We start from the raw sequence: 27,577 nt of genomic DNA, 5'->3' as shown, positions 1-27,577 counted from the left end.
ATTCAAATAAAGCAAGTATTTAAAAACAATAAAACAATAACTAAAGAAATTCAAGCATTCCTTTAAGAGAATTCAATACTACAAGCTAAATGTACTTTCTGAGTGTATTCATATAATCAAGTCAGTGTTTCTTCTTTTAAAACATCAAGATTTTGAATAAGGCTCATTAATAGATACAGCTGTCCTCAAGATTTCAATCTCAGTTGCTTTCTTTAAATTAAAATTCACAAAGTGCACAATTAAGATATATCAAAAACTGAATCTGCTACTCTAACAACAGCTGTCCATGCTTAATACTTAATGGTTTATTTGACCAAATTGTGTCTTTTCAGGGAAAAATAAAAAAGATAAGCCACTGTGAAACACTTAGTTGAAATGTATGCTAATATTTTTCTTAGAAATCAAAAATTATGGAAGAAAAGCGTTATTTATCTTAAGGGGGAAAAAGCAAAACACTGGACTGATCAAACATTTCCAAAGAACAAGCACCACAAAGGACATTTGCATTCAGTTTTGTAATATTTATCAATGCATTTTCCTTACTCCAACCAATCTATCATCGAATTCTGAATCATCTTCTGAATCACTATATTCCACAGCAATACAGCAGGACAGGATGGTGGCAACATCATTTTCAATGCGTTCATGTTTAGCTTCCTATTCACGCTGCTCTTCTACTTTTTGTAGCTGAATTCCTTTGCGTATTGCTTCCAGAAGTACACTCCTGGCATTACTGCTTACAGGTAGGGTTGATGGATAACACTTTGGCTCAGAAGCAGGTACAACTTGTGATGGAGGAGATGGAGGCATTAATGGAACATGGGGACCTGGGGCAGTACATGGAGTTGGATGTAGCCCAGAGGGAGGATGAGCAAGAGCTGCAACTGTGACAGGTGATGATGTTCGAATGCCAGGTGGAGGCAAGGGAGGCAGTGGCGGGGGTGGTGGCAGCCCCTGGACTTCACCTTGTGGGAGTGGATGAACTGGTACAGTCTCACATACTGGGGCAGCTGTAGCTACCGGTGGAGAGGGCTGTAACAGAGGAGGTGTAATTGGAGGAGGAGCTGGGTGAAGAACTCCAGGGGCAATCTGAAGAGGAGCTGGAGGTGGTGTTACTGCTGGAGCTTGCAAAGTAGTGGTTGGAGGTGGAGGTGGGGAAGGTACTGGTGGGGGAAGAGTTGAAGTCATGGAAGCTCTTAATGAAGAAGTTGACAAGGCAGATGGAAGAGGTGGTGGAGGAGGTGGGGGGGGGGGTGGAGCTCACAAACACAGGTGTCCTGCCTGTAGCTGGTGACTGAAGGCGATTTTCTATCAAACCTATAGCAGAACTGATACAGGTGGGTATGGGTTTTGCATCTCCTGCTCCATGCATTGGTGGAGGTGGAGATGGTTCATGTGGTCTTACTAGGACCCTTTCCTCAGCTCTAGTTAGAAGCTCACTCATCTGACTAAATGGCAAGGCAGAAAGTGAGTAAGATCCATCCATATGATCCACGTATGTTTGAGGTCTTGTTTCAAAATGAGAGGCTGGGCCATTAGCAACTTCAATATGCTTATATAAGAGATTAGCATCATCTTCAGCCAACTCTGGACCTTGGGCCAACTTCTGCCATTCTCTCTGTCATGAGGTGCTCTTGGCACTTTTTCTGGTTCATGAGGACGATCTAGATTTTTCAGCTTCTGCTTCCTCTTTTCCTTCCTCTTATCCTCTGTATCTTGCAACATTTTTTCTTTCCATAAATCAAAGAAATATGAAGGATTGGTATAAAACTTCAAACCTTCTTTACCATCATCTCTATAAGGAGTGAGTATATTGAGAGGTGGAGGCTGCTCACAAACATCGTATGTCTCTTGTAACGGAATAGGCAAAGTCTTGCGGTCAAAAAGCTGTTGGTCTTGAATTGTAGAACTTCGGAAAGCCTTTCTCATTGTTGTATCTTGCAAAGACAATTCTTCTTTAGGGTCAAGCTGTGTAACACTAACAGATAAACGGTCCACATGTTCTTGTAATGAGTTAACTCTGAAGGAAAAACTATGTGCTTCATTGAATAATTCTCCAAATATATCTTCAGCATATTTACTTAGGCTACTTAATTGTCTAATTATATTTGCCAAGGAAATATTGGTTACACACTCTAGTTCATTCTTAATGCCTCTAGTCAGTGCTGTGTGGCACAAGTGCCTAGGATCGATATTTCTTTTCACTAATGGCATGTTGAGCTCAACCTCTGTGCCAGTTCACCTTAAAGCAGCTGCCTCTGCAATGCCTATGTGCATTCCATTTTATCTAGAGGGTTATGGCAACAAGCTCAAACAAGAAAAGCAAGAGATCTTGGGGGCTCTTGCCTTAGCCCTTCTGCATGCTTCGCCCGAGGCCGCCAGTCCTCCTCTGCTCCCAGGTCTCCTGCAGGGGTCCTCAAACTTTTTAAACAGGGGGCCAGTTCACTGTCCCTCAGACTGTTGGAGGGCCGGACTATAGTTTAAAAAAAAAACCATGAACAAATTCCTATGCACACTGTGGGCCCGGGACGAGTCAGCTGCTAAGCAGGACAGGCAGCGGCACCTGGCAGGCCGGATAAATGTCCTCGGCGGGCCACATGTGGCCCGCGGGCCGTAGTTTGAGGACGCCTGCCCTAGAGCCTCCAGAAGAGTCAGGCTTCCGGGTGGAACCGGCTCTGGGCAGCGGCCAATGCACCGGGCCACGGGGAGCACCGCCAGTGGAGCCCACCAGTGGTAGGGTCCACAATGTGCTCCGCGCGCAAGGGAACACCATCAAGCGCCGCTGCCACCGCCCCCCCAACTCTCCCCCTCCCCGCGCGGCCCTCTCCTTTGGCTTTCAGTAACTTGCTTGAAGCTCCAATGGATCTACAGTTTGTGTCTGTCTTCACAGGACTTGACTGTGCACAGGAGGGGCCAAGCTTCCCTCTAAAGCAGTTTTGTTGCAGCATGGGGCACAGGGCTGAGTCAGAAAGCTTCCCAAGGTTCCCTGGTCTCTGCCTCCAAGAACCTTCGTTTGCTAGGCAGCTGTCAATCTTAATCACTCACAAGTCTGTTTGTGAAAGGGCTTTAGGTAGAATCAGGAGTCTAGACCTCTGCGTCTCCCACGAGGGGGAGGTGATGTTCGGATTTCAGGCAAAGTAAGTGGTGGGTATGTTTCCCTAAGCCAGAGCTACTCTGTGAGTTGTCCCTTGGCTGGGCAGAGATCCTTGTATGCAATCCAGTGGGATCAGCTGAAATCCTGGAATTTCTATCAGCTCTCCAGTGTGGTAGAGGCACCAGTCAGCTTCCCATGATAGTTCCTAGGACAGAGCCTCCCTGAGGCTGTTCAAACCTATAGGCTTGACCTCTGCAGCTATTTCTGTTTTGCAAAGGTCAAGATGCAGAGTGTGGCCGGCAGGGCTCCTGAGAGTAGTTGGCTGTATCACCTAGGACAGGGTTTTTTTCCTTTTCCTGAGCTGTGGCTTCTAGGAGTGGCTAGGGGATCCTCTCAGGAAAAATGGTTGTTTCGGTTTGGTGGTGTTATGTATGACCTACCGAATGCAGGACTCCTGACTGCTGCTTTTCCACCTCTTCTCCCCTCCCCCCTCCCTGCAATACTTCTACCCCAGCCTTTCCTTAGGCATCTCAAGTATGCATGACCCTATCTGCACCAAAGCCTTGGGTGAGTAGCTGCAAATGAAAACTCCTGTGCTCTGGGGGGGGGGAAAAAAAAACACAACCCAAAACAGAACTGAAGCTTTTTCTCAACTGGCTCCAATATACTGGCTCCAGACTCCACAGAGGCCAGCAGCCCTGCTGCCTTTTACATCTGGGTGTTACATGGGCTGCTGATCTCAGTTCTGGTGTTCTGGCCTCTATCTCCTAAGGGAAAAGCCCCTCCCATAGGGATCTCTCCTCACTCTTGGCTGACCAGCCTGCTGCCCATGGCAGGCCCTCTCAGGACTTTGCTCTTCCTACTGGTCTCCAGGTATTTTCTGTCCTTCCTTGATATAAGTCTCCTCAGCTGGACCTCAGTTGGTAATTCCAGGTGTATGTTCCCCACTTTAGTTTTATTTCTAGTCTGGCCCTGGGAGGAGGTGCAAGAAAGGTCTGCCTATTTGGCCACCATCTTCTCTCCTCTCAAATCCCCTTGTTTTTAAAATGTGGTTGTTTTAAGAATTAAGGACAGAGAGCTCCCTTCTGCCATGTGAAGACAGAATTTTAAGATAGAATGGTTGTATTAAGTAACAGCAGAACCAAAACTACTGAACATCTATTTTGTTTCCAGTTTTTCTATCAAGAATAATGATTTTCCAAAAGACTGAATGTGGTTAAAAAGGAAATAATACTCATAATAGGTAACAAAGATAGTAGAAGAGCTCTGGTTGTTTTAAATTAATTCAGGTCCAGACAAGTCGAAGACTATTGAAGGAAATCACACACATGTCATTGAGAAACCCATATTGGTAATCTTTGAAGAATCATGGTCATTGGTAAAGATGCCAAGAGGCAGATTATTTTTATTTTTTTTTTATTTTTATTTTTTAAATATATATTTTATTGATTTTTTACAGAGAGGAAGGAAGAGGGATAGAGAGTTAGAAACATCGATGAGAGAGAAACATCGATCAGCTGCCTCTTGCACACCTCCTACTGGGGATGTGCCCGCAACCAAGTTACGTGCCCTTGACCGGAATCGAACCTGGGACCTTTCAGTCCGCAGGCTGACGCTCTGTCCACTGAGCCAAACCGGTTTTGGCGGCAGATTATTTTTAAAAAGGATATAGAACTCCTTGTGAGTTCTTAATGTCAATTCCTGGAAAAATTATTGAATTGGTGATTAAATAGTGTGTAAGCACCAGGGAAAGGAAGTAGTGATTACCATCAGTCAGTTTAGATTCAATAAGACCAAGTCTTGCAAAATTAACTACATTTCCTTGATAGAGTAAATGCACTTTTTCGTTTGGCCTGTATTTTATATAACTATTTAATTATCTACTAGTTTCTTAATTTAATCTTGTCAGTCTACTGGCAAATATCTGAGCATGTGCACACATGTAAGTAAATTGCTCTTATACTGTAAGCTTAAAGAGAATAGATACACTACAATACAAGGTAATTCCAGTTGAATAGCACTTAAAAACACCTCTACAATTAGGTACTATGCTAGATCCTATAGATTAAAAGATAAATAAGACAAAGTCCCTGTCTTTTAAATGACTGTAGCCTACTTGAGGGGAGTCAGAAGAAGATTAGTTTTCCTTTCCATCCATGCAGTGCTGTGCAATAATTCCCAAGGACTTAATTTATCTACCCAAAGCTGATATCTCTTTCTTCATTGCCAAAAGACACCCTATTTTTTTCAAGTTGGAAATAACAAGGAGTTGGTATTTTTCCCTGAATTCTAGGGGGCTAAGCCAGTAAACACACTTCCTGTTGACAGTGATTGTTTTTAGGAATGGGAAGGTGACCCATTTTGGCCAAAAGGGACTTAAAATAAAGATTGCAGAAGGCTTCTGAGAAATATATTCTTTCTTAAAACATGATGCTCTAAGAAGAATCCATTGTGTCTTTCTCCTGCTTTACTGCAGTTGTCTGAAGATGTGGTGTCTGGAGTAGTAGTACTTATTTTGCGAACATGAGGCCAACTAAGAATACTAACATCTCTGAACCTCTGAGCCTATACTGGCAACTCCAGATCATTTACATTAAAGACAAAAACTAACAAGCAAAGAACTCTATCTGTTAAGCCACACTTAGTCATGCATTCAGTTACTTGGAGCCCAAAACTAACTAACTGATATTAGTGATACACAAGATTTACTGTTTCCTACTTACATTAGTATCCTATATCATAAAAGCTTAATATGCAAATTGACTGAACAGCGCACTGACCACCAAGGGACAGATGCTCAACTCAGGAGCTGCCCCCAGCCCACAGGCCCCAGGCTGGTCACCCCACAGATTGGCCCTGATCGCCAGCCAGGCCTAGGGACTCTACCCGGGCCTCTATTCTTCAATAAAATAAGATTTCAAAATGATGCTTTAAAAATACCAAGATGTTATTTTCCTTTTAATTGTACCCCCCAGTGTTATGTACTGTCTGATTTTATTTTTCAATTGCAGTTTACATTCAATATTATTTTGTATTAGTTTCAGGTGCACAGCATAGTGGTTATACAATCCTATACTTACAAAGTTTTCCCTCAATATTTCAGGTACCCACCATGCCCCATATAGTTATCACAGTATTGTTGACTGTACTCTTTATGCTATTATCTACTGTTAATGGATTTTGTGCACATTCTTTTTTGGTTGTGTTGATAAATTGAAAGGCAAGTAGTGTTTTAGGGTGCTTAAACTGGCCACATATTTTCTTTGCATTAACTATACTTTGATATAACTCACTTTGAATTTGTTCAACTAATTTGTTGTAATAATTTCAATCACTTGGAATTACCCAGGCTAAGGATATTCAAAATTTATATTTTGATTCAAAATTAGCTTTCACCCTAATTGTAGATACTCATCAATCTGTTTCCCAATGTTCAGTTATAAGAGTTAAAACTGTATAACACTTTTCAAAACTGAAAAAACATTAAGTGTCAAAGTTTTTATTCTGTGACAGTGTGTTATTGCAGAAAAATTATTCTTTGTTACTGTTTAATCTTTAAACATCATTTTTATTATTTCACTAGGGGCCCAGTGCATGAATTCATGCACCTTGAAAGGAACTGTGGACCGAGAGGCTGCGGTAGGCACAGGGGTGGGTCTCAGCCTGGCCCCTCACAACGCAACCACCTGTCCCCTGTCTGCCGGCAGCCCAGCTCCCATCACTGCTGCTCCCACACATTGACAGCGCCAGCTCCACTCGCACCCACTGACAGTACAGAGCGATTGGGACCAGCTCCAGCAGCGGTGCGAGTGGGGCCAGCACTGTCAGTGGGTGTGAGCAGCGGCTGCTGCCCCGATCACCCCTCAGGAGCAGTGGGAGGTGGAGAAGCCCTCAAGGGCGATCAGGGCCGGCACCTGCCTCTCACACCCACTGATGGCGCCGAGTGATCGGGACTGGTGCCAGGCATGGGCAGCAGGTGCAAGCAGCAGCTCCAGAGCTGGCTGTGGGTGCAAGCAGGGCTGACATTGGCAGTGGGTGTGAGTGGGGCCAGCGCTGGCAGCAGATGTGAGCGCTGGGCGGGACCGCGGCACGTGGGAGCAAAGAATTTTCAGTAATCACCAGAGGCTCACCCCAATGACAGCGACCAGCTCCCCACCTTGGTCTGGCGCCCCTGCTCACCTGTTCCACCATACCACCACAGCCAATGGCCGCCATGTTCCGCACATGCCTCTTGGTGGTCAGCACATGTCATAGCAACCAGTTGTTCTAGTTGTTCCACCGTTCGGTCTATTTGCATATTAGCCTTTTATTATATAGGATTTTCTTTTTTCCAGTTTCCTTGGGTTATAGTGTCTCTGTTATTGTTAATCATTTCTTTCGCATTGCAAATAAAATGCCCTGTTTTTTGTTATTATTTTATTGTGATGTTTTACTTTTTGGTTGTATCAAAGTTGTGTATTAAATATAATCATGTACTGTTATCTATATACCTAGATAAAAAATTTAGGGAATGGTAAAATTAAACCATAATTAATGACTATAAATCTTAATAAATGCTAGGAGTTTTATTACTTTAATGAAGAAATATTTATAAGAACAAATTATATGTTATTACAATTACAAACATCATGAGGCTTTTGGTATGTTTCTTGTAAGATCACCAAGCAAAATGTCTTAATTATATACTAGCTATGATATTCAATCAATTTTTTACTTCCTCATTTATATGTTACATAAAATTATGTCTTAACTATTCTGTCATTCTTAAAATAGTTGTTTTCATAACCTCTTTTCCTACAAATAACCTGCAAAGAAAGAAAATTCCTTGGTTCTCAACTAATTATAATAATTATAATGGTGTAACCCTATATATATTTCTGTCTTATTAAAATTAAGTATGTTTTATAAAACCCATAGAAAATGTATAACATGATATAATTACCTGGCTTGTGGCAAACCATAGCTGGTTCCTACTCCAACCCGAGGCAAGCTATAGACAACTTTTTTTACTGTTGCTTGATCAGGGAAATTAAACATAACTGAGGCTGTGGAAAGAAGTAAATTCATGATTTAGAAAAGTACAGGAGAGCAAACCATCAACTTCAGAAATCATTTTCAAGTGCTTATCACCATTTATTTGTAAGGGTAATGTATCTTCTTGGAAATCACCTTTCTGTATAACTTTATCTATGATAAACCTAGGATTAATATTTCCAAACATATTAATTTCTTAATATTGTTATTTTAGTGAGGGCATAACAGAGAGAAATACACAGGGGGGAAAGCAGAGACAGAATTACACCATGCAAATAAATAGCATTCAAATATGAGCATGTTTTCTTTCAAAATATTTAAAGAGACTTACTTCGGTTTGCCATAAATACTTCCAAAGCAGTGTTTTGTAGAAGATAACGTCTTGAGAATACAGCTCGTATCTCACTGAACATCCATTTTCCATGAAGTCCCTCAGTGTATGCAAGGACCTAAAATAGTTTAAATGGAAGTTTCCATCAGTAAAATATGTGTCTAAAACTTAGTCTGACAATATCTTAGGCAGTGCTATATAAAAGTCAGTAATTAGGGATCATCTTCCTGAATTCATTATATATCATTTAATTCTATATATTTGCAAAATTCTACCTTTCTTAATTTTCTTAATTGGCTCATTGGGAAATGAAGAAGCAAAAAAGTTGTATATTCAATATGACTCTGTGACTTAAAACAGAAAATCTATTTAATTTTTTGATTTTGTATATAATTAGTTGGGCCAGGTGACCTGACATAACTGTTGGTTCTTTTGCAGTATCTTCTTTCCTCCTCCTTCCTTGCTTAATGAAAGCCCAGTTATCCCTGAAGTGTCCATGTGGTCAACCTCAGGTGATGGATCATGATTGATCTAAACTGGAGGACAGGAAATATTTTTGGTAATAGGCCAAATGGTAAATATTTTCAGGCCTGATGGTATGATTACTCAACTTGGCCACTGTACCATGAAAGCAGTCACAGGCAATCTATACTAATAAAAGGGTAATATGCTAATTAGACCAGATGTTTTCCGAACGTCCTTCCGGACAAAGCCATGGTGGTGGGGCCAAGGCAGAGGTGGTTAGGGGTGATCAAGCTAGCAGGGGAGAGCAGTTAGGGGGATCAGGCTGGCAGGAGAGAGCAATTAGGGGGATCAGCCTGGCAGGGGAGAGCAGTTAGGGGGATCAGGCCATCAGGGGAGAGCAGTTAGGGGGATCAGGCTGGCAGGCAGGTGAGCAGTTAGGAGCCAGCAGTCCTGGATTGCAAGAAGGATGTCTGACTGCCGGTTTAGGCCTCATCCTACAGGGGTTGGACATCCCCGGAGGGGTCCCAGATTGGAGAGGATGCAGGCCAAGCTGAGGGACCCCCAACCCTATGTACGAATTTCATGCACCAGGCCTCTAGTCTATAATAATAAAAGCATAATATGCTAATTAGACTGGACATCCTTCCAGACAACCTTCTGGATGAAGCCAGGGCTGAGAGGGAAGCCCAGGTCCTGGGTGCCAGAGGGAAGCCTATGCCGGCAGCTGGGGGAAGGAAGGCCTACTCTTGCACGAATTTTGTGCATTGGGCCTCCAGTGTATAAATAAATGATCAGGGCTGTGCTCCATTGAAACTTAAAAAGAAAACAATTTTATTTACAACAACAGGAATAGCCTGAATTGGCCCTAAGGCCAGAGTGTGGTTAACCTATGGTCTCAGCCAATCATGACAAAGTCATTCCTTGCTTTCCTCAATTCCCTTACAACTAGTGGTAAGGATATTTGACCCAGCACTGGCTAATGAGAATAAAACCAAAGTCAGTTGGGGATGTTTCAGAGAAGCTGATAAAATGAGTCATATATAGCTGGTACACTCTTGTCCCCTTCTTGCTTAAAAGGAGATGTGATGGTGGAAACTGTAGCAGCATTGCATAACCATGAGAGGAAGGCCAAGGGAATCGGGTTGAGGTTTGGCCCCTAACATTGAGCTACTGAAACAATCTCAGCAATGATCCATATGTGTGGACATCTTGATACCTGATGCATGTAAATTCATATTTGGTTATGCCACAGCTAGTCAAATCTGCAACAAACACACACATTCCTTTCTGATACACTAATGTATATTACAATACATTTGCATTGGTTTACTCTGTATAATCTACTAAATTTATATTTCTTTAGTGAAAATGGAAACTAGTCATTGAATTTTTTGTACATGATATACATTGAGCTTTGAAAACAAGTTATGAAGTTCCTTTGTACATTTCCTTTCTCTAGGAATTGTGTGTGTGTGTGTGTGTGTGTGTGTGTGTATACACATACACAAAATATATGATCTATTGGTCTTTTATATTTTTTGAAAATTTAATTTTAACTCCTTAATTCGTTTTTTGTCTTTCCCTAGACACTGGAAGGTTTTGGGAGGCAGTCAGACATTTAAATCCTGGAACATTTTGGAGCCTATCAGACTCCTATTTAAATATTGGCTCTGCTTTCTTCTAGCTATAAGGCCTTGCAGAATTATTTAACTCCATCTGATTTTTGATATCTGAAGAAGTGATAATAATATCTGTAACTGGTTAGTTTACGTGGAGACAATTAATGTAAAGTGAATGGCCTTAGCTACTATTTGAGTTCTGTTCATAAGTTTATATGTCATTATTGCCGAATATAAAGTGACAAATATTTTTTCAGTTTCTAAATACAAAACTTTTATACATTTCACAAAAGAATAATAGTGACCTGTCACAATTTACATTTATAAATTCTTAGTTGAGTGCAATGGTTTCCAGATTTGAATTTCATAGACCAGTATAATTTTTTTTAAATGGAAAGAATACTAATATAGGACGGTTTTCTTTGCCAAGTAGGAAAAATTTTAAGACAAATAAAACAGCCACAACAACAAAAACTATCTTTCACTATGACAACTATTTCACTAAAAAATAAAAATATTAAAACCACTTAAAAACACAGATAGTAAAATGATTATAATCTCAGAAAAAAGAAGAGATTTTTCCCATGAAAGCTGTGTTGGCACCCTTATACTGAAACCAGTATGCCAGGAGGATAAAGACACACACACACACACATACACTCATATTTTGCTTATTTTCCTCTTTGAGAACTATGATATAATAAATATTTGATCAATTATTCCTTTCCATTAAGCACATTATCATTTATTTTACTCATAGGAGGCAGGTAGCTTATAAACACATAGAAGTCAAACACATAAGTTTGACTCCTTAACTACTCCATGTCTTACCAACAATGCCAGTTGTCAATTTATTAGAGGCCCGGTGCACAAAATTCATGCATGGGCGGGGGTGTCCCCTCAGCCCAGCCTGCACCCTCTCATAACCCTGGACCGCTGGCTCCTAATCACTCACCTGCCTGCCTGCCTGGTTGGCCCTATCTGCCCCGCTCTGCTGGCCTGGTCGCCCCCAACTGCCCCCCTCTGCCAGCCTGATGGCCCCTAACTGCCCCCCCTGCTGGCCTGGTCACCCTCAACTGCCTCCCCTGCCGGCCTGGTCACCCCATGCAGCCTGCTGTTCAGTCGTCTGGTCATCCCTCACTAACCCCCCTGCTGGCCTTGTCACCCCACGCAGCCTGCTTGTTCAGTTGTTTAGTCGTCCCTCACTAACCCCCTGGTCGTAGGCAGCCATCTTGTGAGGGCATGAGGGTTAATTTGCATATTACCTCTTTATTATATAGGCTTGCTTTCCAGCACCAAATTTACCCTTAATGGCTTGTTCTATGAAAATGAATCTGTGACCCTTGTTTTTCCTTTGCTAGTTGGCACAATGTTAAGCTTTGTCAGGAAAGGACACTGAAGAGACAATGCAGGAGGAAGGGTTTTCTTCCTGGTTCTGGTGTGCTCACTCAGCAAGTTCCTGCAATATGTAGGCCTGCAATATATGGTTGCAAACAGTACCCAGTGACTAGTTTCCTCCAGGATTCCCCCTACTCCAGCCAGTTTTGTAGCAGAGTGCCTGTGGTGAGAAGCCTCCCAGGAACAGCTTCACCAACTCCTGAGAGAGTAGATGTCTAGAAAGTCCCAGAGGACAGAGCTCCCCCAGCAAGGCACCAGAATGACTTCTCCACCATTCAGTGAGCTACAGCCATGCTCTTCACAACAAGGCCTGGAGGGCCTCTTCCCTGGGTTCAATGTCAACTCTAAGGGTAGTGGCTACTCCTTATACTGTATATGCTATTCCAAACACATATATGTTTAGAGTTCTTTTTATTTCTTACTAACCATTTCCTGGTTATTCCAGTTTCCTGTTATAATTTATTATAACTATTTATATTACACATTCCCTGTTCAAATTGCTAAATGGTTTCTCTCTCCTGATTGGATCTAGACAGATAACACAAACTCTTCTATCAGTTCTCCTACCACCACTTTCTTTTTCTTTTTTTTTTAAATTTGTATTTAACTTATTGGGGCAACATTGGGTTAATAAAATTATATAGGTTTTGTTAGGGGCAAAAATAGGATATATTGGGAACTAGCTATAGTTTTGGGAAATATTTATCATGCTCTGTTAACCATGATTGCCTTGTTCTGGTTAAAGAAAGTACATTCTAACCTGGCTGGGAGTTGTAAGCCCCCTGGGAGTCAACCTTGGAATAAGGTCCATTCTCATTCAAGAACTACCTATTATCATGGAAAGATTAACAACCTTGTTGCCCAAACAATGGAGTCCCATCCCAGCATGCATAGCCTATTTCCCCATGTAATCTTTATCCTACCCTATATAAGCAGCTGGCTTAAGGGGGTTTGCAGAGCAGATTTTTGTGGATGACAAGCTGCTCTTTCATGCTGTCAGCTCAACCCTGTCTCTGCTAGATTGGCTCAAGTAGTGACAAGCAGCCCTGACCCATTGGTTATCCGGTTTCAGTTTCATGTATACAATTCTATATCATTTGTATATTGCATTGTGTGTTCATCACCCCAAGTCACGTCTCCTTCCATTATCATTTATCCCCACCTTATCCTCTTATACTATCCCCGACCCCTTTCCCTCCCACAATCACTATATTGTTTGTGTCTATGTGGTTTTTGTTTGTTTGCTTTTTCCTTAATTCCTTCACCTTTTTCACCCAGTCCCCCAAACCTCTCCCCTCTGATAGATGTCAGTCAGTTCTCTGTATATATGAGTCTGTTTCTATTTTGTTTGATAGTTTATTTTGTTCATTATATTCCACTTACAAGTGAAATCATATGGTACTTATCTTTCTATGGATGACTTATTTCACTTAGCATAATAATCTCCAGGTCCATCCATGCTGTTTCAAAAGGTAAGATTTCCTTCTTTTTGTTGCTGACCAGTAGTATTCCATTGTGTGAATGTACCACAGCGTTTTAATCCACTCATCTACTGATGGACACTTGGGAAACTTTGAAATATTGGCTATCTATAATAATAAAAGTGTAATATGCTAATTAGACCAGACGTCCTTTAGGGGCTGCAAGGGAAGCCTGGGTCCCGGGTGCCAGAGGGAAGCCAGTGCCTGCAGCCCAGGGAAGGAAGGCCTATTCTTTCACGAATTTTGTGCATCGGGCCTCTAGTTGTAAATAATGCTGCAATGAACATAGGAGTGCATATATTCCCTCAAATTAGTGTTTCAGGATTTTTTTGGTATATTCCCAGAAGTGAAATTGCTGGGCCATAAAGCAATTACATTTATAGTTTTTTGAGTAACTTCCATACTGTTTTTCACAGTATCTGCACCAATCTGTATTCTCACCAAATAGTTGGAGAGGGTTCCTTTTTCTCCACATCCTCACCTACACTTGTTGTTTGTTGATTGATTAATGGTAGCCATTCTGACAGGTGTGAAGTGAGATCTCACTGTGGTTTTAATTTGCATCTCTCTGATAATTAGTGACTTGGAGCATCTTTTCATATGTCTATTAGCCATCTGTATGTCCTCTTTGGAGAAGTGTTCATTCAGGTCCTTTGCCCATTTTTTAACTGGATTGTTTGGGGGGTTTTGATGTTGAATTGTATAAGTTACTTATAAAATGTGGATACTAGCCCCTTATCGAATATATCGTTGGCAAATATGTTCTGCCATTTAGTCGGTTGTATTTTCATTTTGTTGGTTTCCTTTGCTGTGCAGAACCTTTTCAGTTTGATGTAGTACCATCCTATATAATAAGAGAGGAATATGCTAATTAGCCAGGACACCCTCATGGTTAATGTCTGGCAGGAGCGGGTGGGTGTGGTTGCGTGCTGCACAAGGCTGGGCACGTGAGGCTGTGTCAAATAAAATAAAATGCATTCACATGCCCGAAGATGACAGGATTCAAGGAGGAAGGGCTCCAGTTTCATTTTCTCACACCCAGCTAGGAGGACTCCCTGGAATGGCTCTCCCCTCAAAGCCCTGAGCAGGACAAGTGCTCCACTCCAGCCCGGGAGCCCCGAAGGGAGGTGGAGCAAAGTGCTTTCCCTCCAGGACCCTGCTTTCCCTCCAGGACCCTGCTTTCCCTGGGAACCCGGAAATCCGCCTCCCGGGGCAACTGTGCAGTAGCCAGGCCTGGCGAGCTGCGGAGAGGGCGACCTACCTGGAGGCCATGCAACTGCCATAGTTGAAGTCGCCCTTGATGGAGGAGCAAGGGTAGTGGGGATCAGAGTCGGGCATGTCAGCAATGGAACCCCACCTCCCTGCTGAATGATTAGAGCATATGGACCTCAACGGTCCTCGGTTACTTCCTGAGCAGCAGTCAACCCGGACTGGGGATCAAACCCAAAACCTAAGTAGGTACCCTGACAGAATGGAACCCAAACCTTTGCTGTAGCAGAAGAGCTCCGGCCCACAGCAGAGGCCAGGGCACGCCAGAGGGGTTTTGTTGAGGGGCCCTGACAGGCAGCCGGCAGTGCAGTGGGTTAGAACCTCCTCCTGATACAGCAAGGTTGTGGGTTGGATCCCTGGTCAAGGCACAGACAAGAAGCAACCAAAGAGTGCATAATAAGTGGAACAACACACTGGTGTTTCTCTCGCTCCCTTCCTCTCTATTAAATAATCAGTCAATAAAAATTAAAATAAAAAATAAACCCTCTGGCCCTAACTGGTTGTAGGCCTGTGGACTGAGGGGTCCCGGGTTCGATTCCAGTCAAGGGCATGTACCTTGGTTGCAGGCACATGCCCAGTGGGGGGTGTGCAGGAGGCAGCTGATCGATGTTTCTCTCTCATCGATGTTTCTAACTCTCTATCCCTCTCCCTTCCTCTCTGTAAAAAATCAATAAAATATGTTTAAAAAAATAAAAATAAACCCTCTGGCTTGCAGAGTTGCTAAAACAGAAAGCGAAATCCCATCCCTTCCCATTCATTCAACGAATACTTCATATGCTCCTTCAATAATCACACTGGGGATGGGTGTTTGTTTGTTTGTTTGTTTGTTTTGGTTAATCCTCACCTGAGGACATTTTTGCATTGATTTTTTTTTTTTTTTAACAGAGCGTGGAAGGGAGGGAGAAAGACAGAAACTAATGTGAGAAACATCAATTGGATGCCTCTTGCTGAATCCCCGACCAGGGCCCTGGATTAAGCCTGCAACCCAGTTACATGCCCTTGATCAGAATCCAACCCGGTACCCTTCAGTCCGCCTGTAAAAGCACTATCCACTGAACCAAACCAGCATTTTTTTTCCTATTAAGTCCTCCTCTAAGGATATGTTCTTTTCATTGATTCTAGAGAGAGAGGAAGGGAGAGGGAAAGAGAAAGAGAAACACTGATCAGTTGCCCAAGCAATCTGACAGGGATGGAACCCACAACCTGTGTATGTGTCCTCACCTAGAATCGAACCCATGACCCTTTGGTGCATGGAGGACACTCTAACTACTGATCCACATTGACCAGGGCCTGGAGGTACATTAAAAAAATATTTTTCAGATCTGCCCTGGCCAGGTGGCTCAATTGGTTGGAGTCTCAACCTGTACACCAAGGGATTTCCTGTTGGATTCTAGGTTAGGGCACATACTTATGTTTAGGTTAGATCCCAGTGGGTCAGCAGGTGCAGAGGCAGCCTACTGGTATTTCTCTGTCACATGGATGTTTCTCTCTCTAAAAATCAATTTTAAAAACATCCTCAGGTGAGAATTAAAATATATATATATATTAAAAATTGTTCAGATCTAAAATTTTATTTGGTTCTTTTTTAAATTTTATTTTTCATTTACAGTTCACATTCAATATCCTATTCTATATAATAAAACCCTAATATGCAAATTGACCGAACAGTGGAATGACTGGTCACTATGAATTGACCACCAGGGGGCAGATGCTCAATGTAGGAGCCGTCCCCTGGTGCTCAGTGCACTCCCACAGGGGGAGCGCCGCTCAGCCAGAAGCCGGCCTCACGGCTGGCAAGTGCAGTGGAGGTGGCGGGAAACTCGGAGCCAAGCAGTAGGGAGCAGCAAGCAGGCAGGCAGTAAGGAGCGAGGGGTCCCGGACTGTAAGAGGGCACAGGCCAGGCTGTGGGACCCCCAGTGCACGAATTTCATGGACCAGGCCTCTAGTTTGTATATGTTTTCTTTTGTTTCCCTTGCCCTCTACCACCACTTTCCTAGCTTCAGGTTGGGACCACACCAGTCCTCAGGGGCCCTCAGGAGCAAGATAAAATGATACTGAGATAATCAGAGGAACTCAGTAAACCCTGGAGGCAAAGAGAGAGAATAAAATTAAATTAAATTATTTTGCTAGCTAGTAAACAGTGCAGGGAAGCAAATTCCAAAAGATAGATCCAAAGGTCAGAAGTTATTTTGAACAAGGGCAGCATCATCTGAATAAGCATATATTCTTTACCACAAGACCATGGGAAGGACAATTATATTTATAAAACCTCTTATAACTTGATTTGAAAATGTGCTTAATTATTTTACCATCATCCATGTTTTAATTAAGTTTTGAAATCATTAAAAAGGGCTGGTAAAGGACAATATTCTGAGCTGATCATAATTGCCTGCCAGGAAACACAGTAGAGCCTGGAGTCCTCTTCTTTTTTTTTTTTACAGCAAGCCCCCTCCTGCTTTCCCTTTTTCTTGTTTATTTCGAGATTGGTTATAGAATAAAACTCTCCTAAAATATTTTTATTAATTTTTTATAGCCCCTCCTGTGAGTTTGCCTTTCCTGGCATCCAATGAAGAGTTACGATATACTAACCTTAACCTTCTCTTCTATTACATCATTTTGTTTTCACTCTGTGCGTGGCACTTATTTATTTTCTTTGTTTTTTGTCTGTCACGTCCCTGTGACATGAAAGTTGCAAGAGAACAGGATGCTCATCTACCTTATTTACTGTTCAATGCACAGTGCATAAAATATTGCCTGGCACATGTGTGCTCCATATACATTTGTTGGTTGAATAAATCACTAAGAGAAATGGACAGAGATAATACATATAGGGAAGATGTCAAGATACCACACAAAATATGTTTATATATTTCTGACTCCTTTGCTGAACTGGAAAACACTTCCAATTTGGCTTTCAAACTTCTCATGTTTATATCCACATGGTGGAGTCCATTTAAGATTTAATGAAGACCTAAAAAGCAATCTAAATAGCAGAAATGGTTTCTCTTCTTTAGTAGTTTAATTGGCATCCTTGAGAATCTCAAGATGGGGTTATTCTCCATCCTGAAAGACCCTGTACTGCAGAAAACAGTTCCTTCACTGTAGAGGGGCCAAGGAAGGTCATTAGGGTATGACATGGCATTTTGACTTTATAGATTTATGCCTCTCACATAAGAAAATGTATACAAAGGTGTGTCAAAAATATCAGTTGGCACTCTTCTTGACCATCAATTTTATTTCTGGTAAGTAATTTAAAACATTTTTTTAGTGAAATTAACACAGGCTGGGAAATAAAATGTAACAAATGATGAACTATTGAGATAAAACACTAACATTCAAATAAGTTTTGTAATTTCCATAGGCGTCCTTGGACTCTACCCAAGTTTCCTCTCCTCTCCGGTGCTCATGGGCAATGAGAAAGCCTGGACACTCAGAGGGAGAGTCACCTAGTGAGATTTCACTAACACTCTGGGGCAGCATGTGGAGGTTTTGAGACTGAAGTCAAAGTAACCAGTTAAGATACTACTTCAGGCAAGTGATGAGGAGTTTTATCAATTTCTACATAAATGTAAAGGAATATCATTTTATAGTTGATCACTGAGTTTATGGCACATTTCTATAAAAATCTGGGCATCAAGCCCAGGTCTGAAATTTGACCTGGTACTATAATGCTGTCTGTATTGTATTTATAGCTTTACTAGTTACATAATGTTCTATAAGTTTCAGGGCCTTTTATAATAACTCTTTAAATTTTTCATTCTAGTCCAAGATGTTTTCTAAATTATGGAAGTACTTTCATCTATACTTGAGGTTTTGTGATTTTTGCTTTAAGTCGACCTTCCCATATCATCTGTTTTGTGCCTGCATGCTTTGCCAAATTATTTAATATACCATGAAATCCAACAAATGCTAATTACCCATTCAGTTTCACGTTCTGAAAACCGAATAAAGGTAATTTTTATTATATCACATAGGTCATAAGCAAGAATATTAAAGCATCCTGATTCCAAATATTATGGAACTTCGTGATTTTTCTTAAGTGACAACTGAATTATTTTTAACTAACTGTTTAGTATCCAAATAAAGTGAAGGGAGAAAGAGTTCATACTAGTCTTATACCCTGAGGTCTGCCCCTCTCACAGAGGAGCTGAAGCACACAGGAAGCAATAGAAAACAAATGTAACAGAGACCCCTTGTAAACCACCTTGCCTAAATGTGCTTAACACATATTATTTGATGATATTGTTGAAAAATAGGGTTGCTGTGCACTCATGTGTATCAGACATGTATATGTTGTCAGAAACATGTATATGGCTGTCAGATCAGTTACATCTTTTCTTCCTTTTAAAGCAGCTAATATTGTACAATGTAAAAAGTACTTGTTTAGGCCCTGGACAGGTAGTTCAGTTGGTTAGAGTATCATCTCACTACACCAAGGTACAGGTTTGATCCCTGGTCAGGGCATATACAAGAATCAACCAATGAATGCATAGATAAGTGGAACAATAAATCAATGTTTTTTTGTTTCTTCCTCTCTCCCTCTCTCTCTCTCTCTTCCCATTCCTCTCTTTCTCAAACAAACAAAAAAATTAAATACTTATTTTTTAAAAAACACAGCTTTATTGATTTTAGAGAGAGAGGGAGAGCGAGAGAAAGTTAGAAACATCAATGAGAGGTGTTCATCATCAATCAGCTGCCTCCCATACTCCCTCCTGGAGATCGAGCCCACAACCCAGGCACGTTACCCTGACCAGGAATCAAATGGTGACCTCCTGGTGCATGGATCCACGATGCTCAACCACTGAGCCACAACATACAAGCTTAAGTACTTGTTTAGTGATAGCTTGGTGAACTTAAATCATCTAACACATATATTAAAACAAATATTACAAATACTTTTTTCTTTGAATGTGAAAAATCTAAATTTTGTTTTGTTATATTTTATGTTAAGAATTGAAAATGCTTCAGAGGCTAGAATAGAAATGCCCTGTTTAATGTTCATGAGGTCATCAAATCTAACCGACAATTGCAGCTTCAACAATTTAAATAAAAGGGTTTTTAGTAAAAAGTAAAGTTATAAGACTCCATCCCTTTTATAATTCTGTATAAATTATCAAAAATTTTGGATATAACAAATATATTTGAGATAGGATAGTTAAAAAATAATTTCATGTTTACTTTCATACATGATCTTCCATGCTCTTTTTCCAATCTGCCAGCTGAATGAAGAGGATTCTAAGTCCCAGAAGGAAAGCCAGACCACAAGATGAAAGAAGTTTGGGTTCTACAATGACCATGTGGAAGACCTTCTCTGACAGATACATTTTGTGGTACATGGGTAAGAATGTGGGAGCAGCAAGATGTATGGAACTCCCTCCTCCTAGTTCTCACAACATCTTGGTGATGCTATTTCCTCACCAAAGGCATAGAGGAGTATAAGATATACAAAATCATTTGAAGATTATGGAAAAACTGAAATAACAACACAATGCACTAGCCTCCTTGAAATTGGTAATGCAATAACTTTCCAAGTAAGGTATGCATAATTTAACAAAGTAAGTTTCCAGACCCTCAACTTCTTAAAATGTATCTGCTTGAGCATGAGCCTGTGAGGGTAGTACAGTTTCTATTTCCAATCTCCTTTTTCACATTGGCTTTCTCCAGTTAAAAAAAAAAAGTAGTAGTAGGAGGAGGGGCTCTCTCTGGTGTATTGCCTGGGGTATAAGATCTGCTGAGGGGGTGGAAGCCTCAAATAAGAAATAATTCAAAATAGTGATGGAGACGTTAAAAGGTGAAGAGGTATAGGGGGAAACTTACACTGAAGAAAGAAACTAAAGAAGATACAAATAAATGGAAGCATATACGTGTTCATGGTTTAGGAAGAATTAACACCATTAAAATGTCCATACCACCCAAAGCAATTTACAGATTCAACTCAATTCCTATCAAGATACCCATGGCATATTTCACAGAACTAGAACAAATATTCCAAAATGTATATAGAACCACAAAAGACACTGAATAGCAACAACAATCTTGAGAAAGAAGAACAAAGTTGGAGGAATCATACTATCTGATATCAAATTACTATGGCAAGGCCATAGTAATCAAAACAGCATGGTACTGGCATAAAAACATATATATAGATCACTGGAACAGAATAGAGAGCTCAGAAAGAAACCCACATCTTTATAGTCAATTAATATTCGGTAGAAAAAAATAAAGCATTTTTTTAGTGTATATCCTCAATGACTGAATTTAAAAAAAAATCCTTGTGCAAGTTAGATGTTCTCAATTTCTTACTTTTAAGAGTTGAAGTTGGATCTAATTTGGTTGTCAGGTGAAAGATAATTAAAAATTATTTTTGATAATAGATCATTAGGTTATTTTAAGCATGCAACTTAGAAGTGGTACCAAAAATTATAACATTGCTATAATAAAACTTCAACATCCTTCTATTTATTTATGTGAACAATATTTTTCATCACATCTACAAAAAAGGAAAATTGGGAGAAGCTCTAATATTATCCTAATAATAAATAATATTCATATATGAATATATTAACCATTCATCTTATTAAGAGATGAATTTTCAATAGCATTTTACTTTTTAGGTTTAATAATTATTTTTTAAAGTTCACAATATAATTATGGTGTGGTATGATTGTAAGCTAATAATATTTGTAATAATAATTGGCTCCAGATTTAAATTTTTAAAACTTTTAGTGTTTATATATTTTTTGCCTATTGGTATAATATGGTAATCAATATAATACTTTCAAGCATGAAATATTTTATATTAGAAACATTTTGGGGAGAAAACCAAATGGAAATAAGTTGAAAGAGAGAAAGGAATTTTTACATTATAAAATGTCCATTCAAAAAATAGATTATTTGTGTATTTTAAAATAGGTGATGATAGTTTCACTTTCTGATAGTTCATTATTGGTGTCCCAAAATGCAATTGATTTCTGGATATTTATTTTGTATCCTGCTACTTTACTGAATTCATTTATATTAAAAAAATCCATTAACAGTTGCTTTTAAAAAGAATAAAATACCTAGAAATAAATTTAACTATGTATGTAAAACACCTGTATTCAGAAAATTGTAAGACACTGAAAAAACTGAAGAAGATACAAATAAGTGTAAGCATATAGCATGTTTATGGGTAGGAAGAATTAACATCATTAAAATGTCCATACAACCCAAAGCAATCTACAGATTCAACTCAATTTCTATCAAGATACCAATGGCATATTTCACAGAACTAGAACAAATATTCCAAAAATATATATGGAAACACAAAAGACCCTGAATAGCAACAGCAATCTTGAGAAAGAATAACAAAGTTGAGGAAACAGGCTACCATAGTAAATCATGCTACCATAGTAATCAAAACAGCATGGTACAGGCATAAAACCAGACGTATAGATCGCTGGAACAGAATAGAGAGCCCAGAAAGAAACCCACATCTTTATAGTCAATTAATATTTGACAAAGGAGGCAAAAAACATACAATGGGCTAAAGACATTCTAAATCTATTCAATAAATTATGTTGGGAATATTGAAAAGATACATTATAAAAATGAAACTAGACTAGCAACTTACACCAAACACACAAGAATAGACTCAAAACGGATTAAAGACTTAAATGTTAGACTCTAAACCATAAAAATCCTGGAAAAAAAACCCTCAGACATTTCTCATAGTAATACTTTTCTGATATATCCCCTTGTGCAAAGGAAACAAAACAAAACAAAAAAAACACAAATAAATGGGACAACATCAAACTAAAAAGATTTTGCACAGCAAAGGAAAACATCAACAAAATGAAATAACAACCCACGGAATGGGAGAACATATTTGCTGATGATATATCTGACAAGAGGTTAATATCCAAAATTTACAAAGAACTTATACAAATTAACACCAAAAAAACCTAACAATCCAGTTATGTATAAAAAGTACATATACTACTTATGGTACATAGTAGGTATTTAGTCACAAGGTGCATTTTATATTTAGTTTTGAAATTCTAATTATCTTGAATGCTTTTCAGCTCTCACATGTGCCATGATCTGTCACGGTTCCATGCTCTTGCACATGGTATTTCTTCCACCTGGCAGATCCCTCCCTATTTTGTTCTTCTGATTAACTATTATTAATGACTAAGTTAGAAGAGCCTGCTATTCCTGTATCTAACTACAGCACTTACCAAAACATCGTAAGTGATGGTTTACTCATGGCATCTCTTGCTAACCTATAAACTCACTGAGGGCAAGAATTCTTAATATATCTTGGCATTTGTCATACTTAGCAGAGAGCCCAGCACATAGCAGTAATGTAACAGTAGTAATTCCTTAAGATACCTTTTTTAATAAATGAATGGTACTATATGAAATTAAAAAGCTTCTGCATAGCAAAAGAAACCAACAACTGAACAAAAAGGCAACCAACCTAATGAGAGATAATAGTTGCAAACAAAAGGTCTGACAAGGGGTTAATATCCAAAGTATAAGGAACTTATACAACTCAACACAAAACAAATAATCCAATTTAAAAATTTCTAGTTTTGGAGTTCAGATAGGTTTGTTTGTCTTTGGATATGTAAATAGTTGATTGCTAAATTTGATAAGATTTCTCCTGCTGGCTGTTCCTAAATTCTTAGGATATGTTGTGATGGATTAGAGTTTGTGAGTTAATTGTCATATGTGTAATTGTTGCATTTTGGATATTCCTAATTTGATAATTAAAAACAATTCCATTTAAGGTATCTGTTTGCAGGTCAGAAAATGAGAAAATGTAATTTGTAATACTCTAAAATGTAAAAAATACAAACTGTAAATAAAATCAACTAAATAAAAAAAAAAATGGTCAGAGAACCTGAACAAACATCTCTCTCAAGAACACATACAAATAGCCAACAAATATATGAAAAGATGTTCAACCTCACTAGCTATTAGAGAAATGAGAATCAAAACTACAGTGCAATACCACCTCATACCTATTAGAATGGCTATTATTAACAAGACAGGTAATAACAAGTGTTGGCAAAGTTGTGGAGAAAAAGGAACCCTCATTCACTGCCAGTGGGAATGGAACAGGCATTATGGAAAACAGTCTGGTAGTTCCTCAAAACACTAAGAAAAGAGCTACCATATGACCCAGCAATCCCTTTTCTGGGTAACAACTCAAAGAACTCAAAAACGATTTACTTGCAAAGATATATGTACCCCATGTTCATTACAGCATTATTCATGGTGGCCAAGGCATGAAGACAAAGTGTCCTTTGATAAAGGATTGGATAAAGAAGATGTGGTACATATATGCAATGGAATACTACTCAGCCATAAGAAAAGACAAAATACTGCCATTAGTGACAACATGGATGGACCTTGAGAATATTACACTAAATGAAATAAGTCAGTCAGAAAAAGCTAAGAACCATATGATTTCACTCATATGTGGAATATAAAACTGAAACTCATAGACACAGATAACAGTAGGATGCTGACCAGAGGGAAGGGGGTGGGAAGGATAAAGGAGGCCAAATATATGGTGACAATGATTTGCCTTTGGGTGGTAGATACACAATGCAATATACAGAGTATGTATCATAGACATGCACATTTGAAATATTAATGTCACCACAATAAATTTTAAAAAATGAATGCCTTTGTTGATCTATATTTAGCCATACACATATGCAGCAAAATTATTAATTTACTAGAGGCCCTATGCACGAAATTCGTGCAAGAGTAGGCCTTCCTTCCCCCAGCTGCAGGCACCGGCTTCCCTCTGGCACCCGGGACCTGGGCTTCCCTCGCAGCCCCAGCTTCTTGGGAAAGGACATCTGGTCTAATTAGCATATTTTGCTTGTATTATTATAGATATGATCTATATTAATTAAAAACAGTCATATGAAGATAGTTCAGAGTTGATTCTCAATTCATTATATACTGAACAGGACATGTAAGGTGCCTCTTCTGAAAAGTACCTTTTTATCATGTTGAGTATTTATGAACCCAGATCTCTGGCACGGTCACTTAAACCAGGATGGACACCTAATATAAAGCAGTTATCTCTCAGTAGGATAGCCACAACTAGTGAGAACCCTGTCCATTAGAGCCATGCTATCACTGATGTCGGCTGGCTGACCCCATCAGATAATCTCTCTTAATGATTTGAATGTCAGATATTTGGAGACAACTCTAACAGGAGGGTGGGAAGAAGCCAACAGATAGAGAATGCAGTCAGCAGAAATCCTAAGGCAAAAGGAATTCTGAGGAAGCAGAAGCCAAGGAATAAAAGAGATGGGTCTAGTGGTAGATGTAACTATTTCCTTCTCCAGACACATCTGGCATCACTTTGCTCTCTGAGTCCAGCCCCCTAGTCTTCTTTCAGTCCCTTGTGCATACCATGAGAGAAGCTCTCTTCACAACGCTTACCACAAATGTAGTTTTGCAAATTTATTATGGATTTTATTAATGAAATTTTCCCCACTCTTATATCCATTTTTATATGTCTATTGCTTTGCACAAGGCCTGTTACATTATAGAAACTCAATAAACAAGTTGTTGAATGATTTAATTAAAGGTTTATTTAGTCTGTAGTAGAAAAGATATAAACAAAGACAGCATAATTGGCACTATATAATGTTAACAGATATCTATGTTTGAAGGGACATTTTAAAAAGTTCAGACAAAAATTACACTTTTTCAGAAGGCTAGATGAGAATTTCCCATTTGTACTTTACTATGCTTTCCTAGTATAAACTTTGTAGTAGACACTACTGTCCCAGGGGTCCTCAGACTTTTTAAACAGGGGGCCAGTTCACTGTCCCTCAGACCGTTGGAGGGCTGGACTATAGTTTAAAAAAAAAACTATGAACAAATTCCTATGCGCACTGCGGGCCCGGGACGAGTCAGCTGCTAAGCAGGACAGGCAGCGGCACCTGGCGGGCCGGATAAATGTCCTCGGTGGGCCACATGTGGCCCGCGGGCCGTAGTTTGAGGACCCCTGGACCCACTCAGAATCTATTCCTGCTTCCCCTGCTCTGCACCTTCCTGAACAGAATCCTGACTGTTCAGTTGTTGACTTCTCTTCCATGCACTCCTGAGTCAGGATACACTGATCCCATGGCCAGTCCCAGGGGTATATCAGGTGTAGAAAAGCATCCCTAATCTTAAGAGCAGTGGAAGAGATGCTTTCTCCTTCCTGGACATTCCTAAGCTTATGGTGATTTGGGGGAGTGTTGAAGCCACATTGCTATCTGTGAGAATGAGGAAAAATCAAGGATGACAGTGGAGCCATGGCCTGTGTTGCTAAGAGGTTAGAGTGTCAGCCCTGAAGGGTTGAGGGTTTGATTCCAGGTCAAGGGCATATACATGGAGGAGGCAACCCACGTATATGCACATGCAGGAGGCAACCAGTCGATGTGTCTTTCTCACATAGATGTTTCTCTCTGTGTCTCTCTCCCTTCCTCCCTCCACTCTCTCTAAAAATCAATGGAAAAAATATCCTTGGGTGAGAATTAAAATAAATAAATAAATAAATAAATAACAGAATGGAAATGGGGAATGAACCTGGGTTCTTGAAAACATTCAGGAGCAAGTGAATCATTCAACCCTGAAGACTAATATAATTCAGGACTTACCATTTTATGATATACAATTATACATACATACACACATGCATACAAATCCATTTGAGATAGAGTATGTATTATCTGCAGCTGAAAAGATTTCTGAAAAATACACAATACAATATACAGATGATCCTATATAATAAAAGCATAGTATGCAAATTGTCCCCTCGACCAGGAGTTGTCCAGGGGGTGGGGCCGGCCAGGGGAAGGGATGGAGTACCAGGCCAACAACTGGCAGACGCTAGGGACCCTACCAGTGCACTAATTTCATGCACTATATAATTTTATTAACCAATGTCATCCTAATAAATTCAATTAAACCAGAAAAAATAAATAAATAATCATTAAAAACACTCATTACCTGATGGACCTTCATGTCTTTGCTATTTGAAGAAAGAAAAAGCCTGACTACTACACACACAGAGAATGTAGTATCTGCTAAAGTTTCTGTAAACCTAAACTGTGGTAAAATATAGTCTATTAAAGTTTTTTTTAAAACATTCAGACATTAAACATTTCTACACTTTGGATATGTTCTAGAATAGCTTCCCTTCCTTGTCTGCCTGATAAAATTCTATGTATTAAAAGCTTACTGCTCAAAAAAAGCATTTCCTCAAAAGATATTGTTTATCAAGTATCTGGCATGCAGGTAATAGGCTCATTGAAGACAATATAAATGTGAATGATTTTTCATGTTTTAAAGACCTATTTTTCAGTGGTAATTAGCAATTGAAAGCTATTTTCATACAATATGAGTTCAGAGTTTTTAAAGTGTATTTTCACTTGAAAACTTGAGTACCCCTGGGCACTCACAGGTGCAGCCTCAGGGTTCACGAGAGTTTTGTTCTTCTTCCTCTTAAAGCTAGATCTCCTCTAGAATCACTGTCTCCCAAAGAGCAGGTCTAGTATGAAACTCAAAAGTACTTCATGCAGGATTTCAAGAAGTCCTTCAGATTGAGTCTTATATTATTGTACATTTGCCCACCACAGTATGAATGCTACCTTGGCACATTTCCTCATTCTACCAGTATGTACCGAGAAGTATGTCCTCTATTAACACTTAGTTTTATGGACTCTGATAATTTTTATATATCTGTAAGCCATGCTGGAGTAGAAAGAACTTGGACTTTAGAGGATGACAGACAGCCTAAAGTCTGGATCAACCACTTCCAAGCTGTGTTACTTGGGGGACATTCCATAGCATAACACAGATGCAGTTTCCACTTACATGAAAT

General features: G+C 39.7%; 1 protein-coding gene and 1 pseudogene across 10 annotated transcripts in view; both read right to left on the bottom strand.

Moving 5' to 3' along the window:
* Window positions 1-27,577, bottom strand: part of NBEA (neurobeachin) — a 954,039-nt gene that overhangs the window by 180,288 nt on the left and 746,174 nt on the right. For 8 of the 9 annotated variants that reach the window (XM_080658500.1, XM_080658501.1, XM_080658502.1 and 5 more), the window contains 2 exons: window positions 8,460-8,577; window positions 8,037-8,139 (listed from right to left, as the gene is read on the bottom strand). In XM_080658500.1, the coding sequence (XP_080514626.1) occupies window positions 8,037-8,139; window positions 8,460-8,577 (221 nt within the window). Of the gene's footprint in view, window positions 1-8,036; window positions 8,140-8,459; window positions 8,578-13,863; window positions 13,913-27,577 lie in introns of those variants that run through there. The other variant, XM_080658508.1, reaches the window with a different exon arrangement.
* Window positions 540-2,215, bottom strand: LOC308244437 (actin-binding protein WASF1-like; annotated as a pseudogene). The gene has a single exon. The product of its transcript is annotated as an actin-binding protein WASF1-like (transcript).

The sequence above is a fragment of the Plecotus auritus genome (genome assembly GCF_963455305.1).
Source record: "Plecotus auritus genome assembly, chromosome: 3".
Taxonomy (NCBI): Eukaryota; Metazoa; Chordata; class Mammalia; order Chiroptera; family Vespertilionidae; genus Plecotus; species Plecotus auritus.
This window is presented reverse-complemented; position numbering and strand designations above follow the sequence as displayed.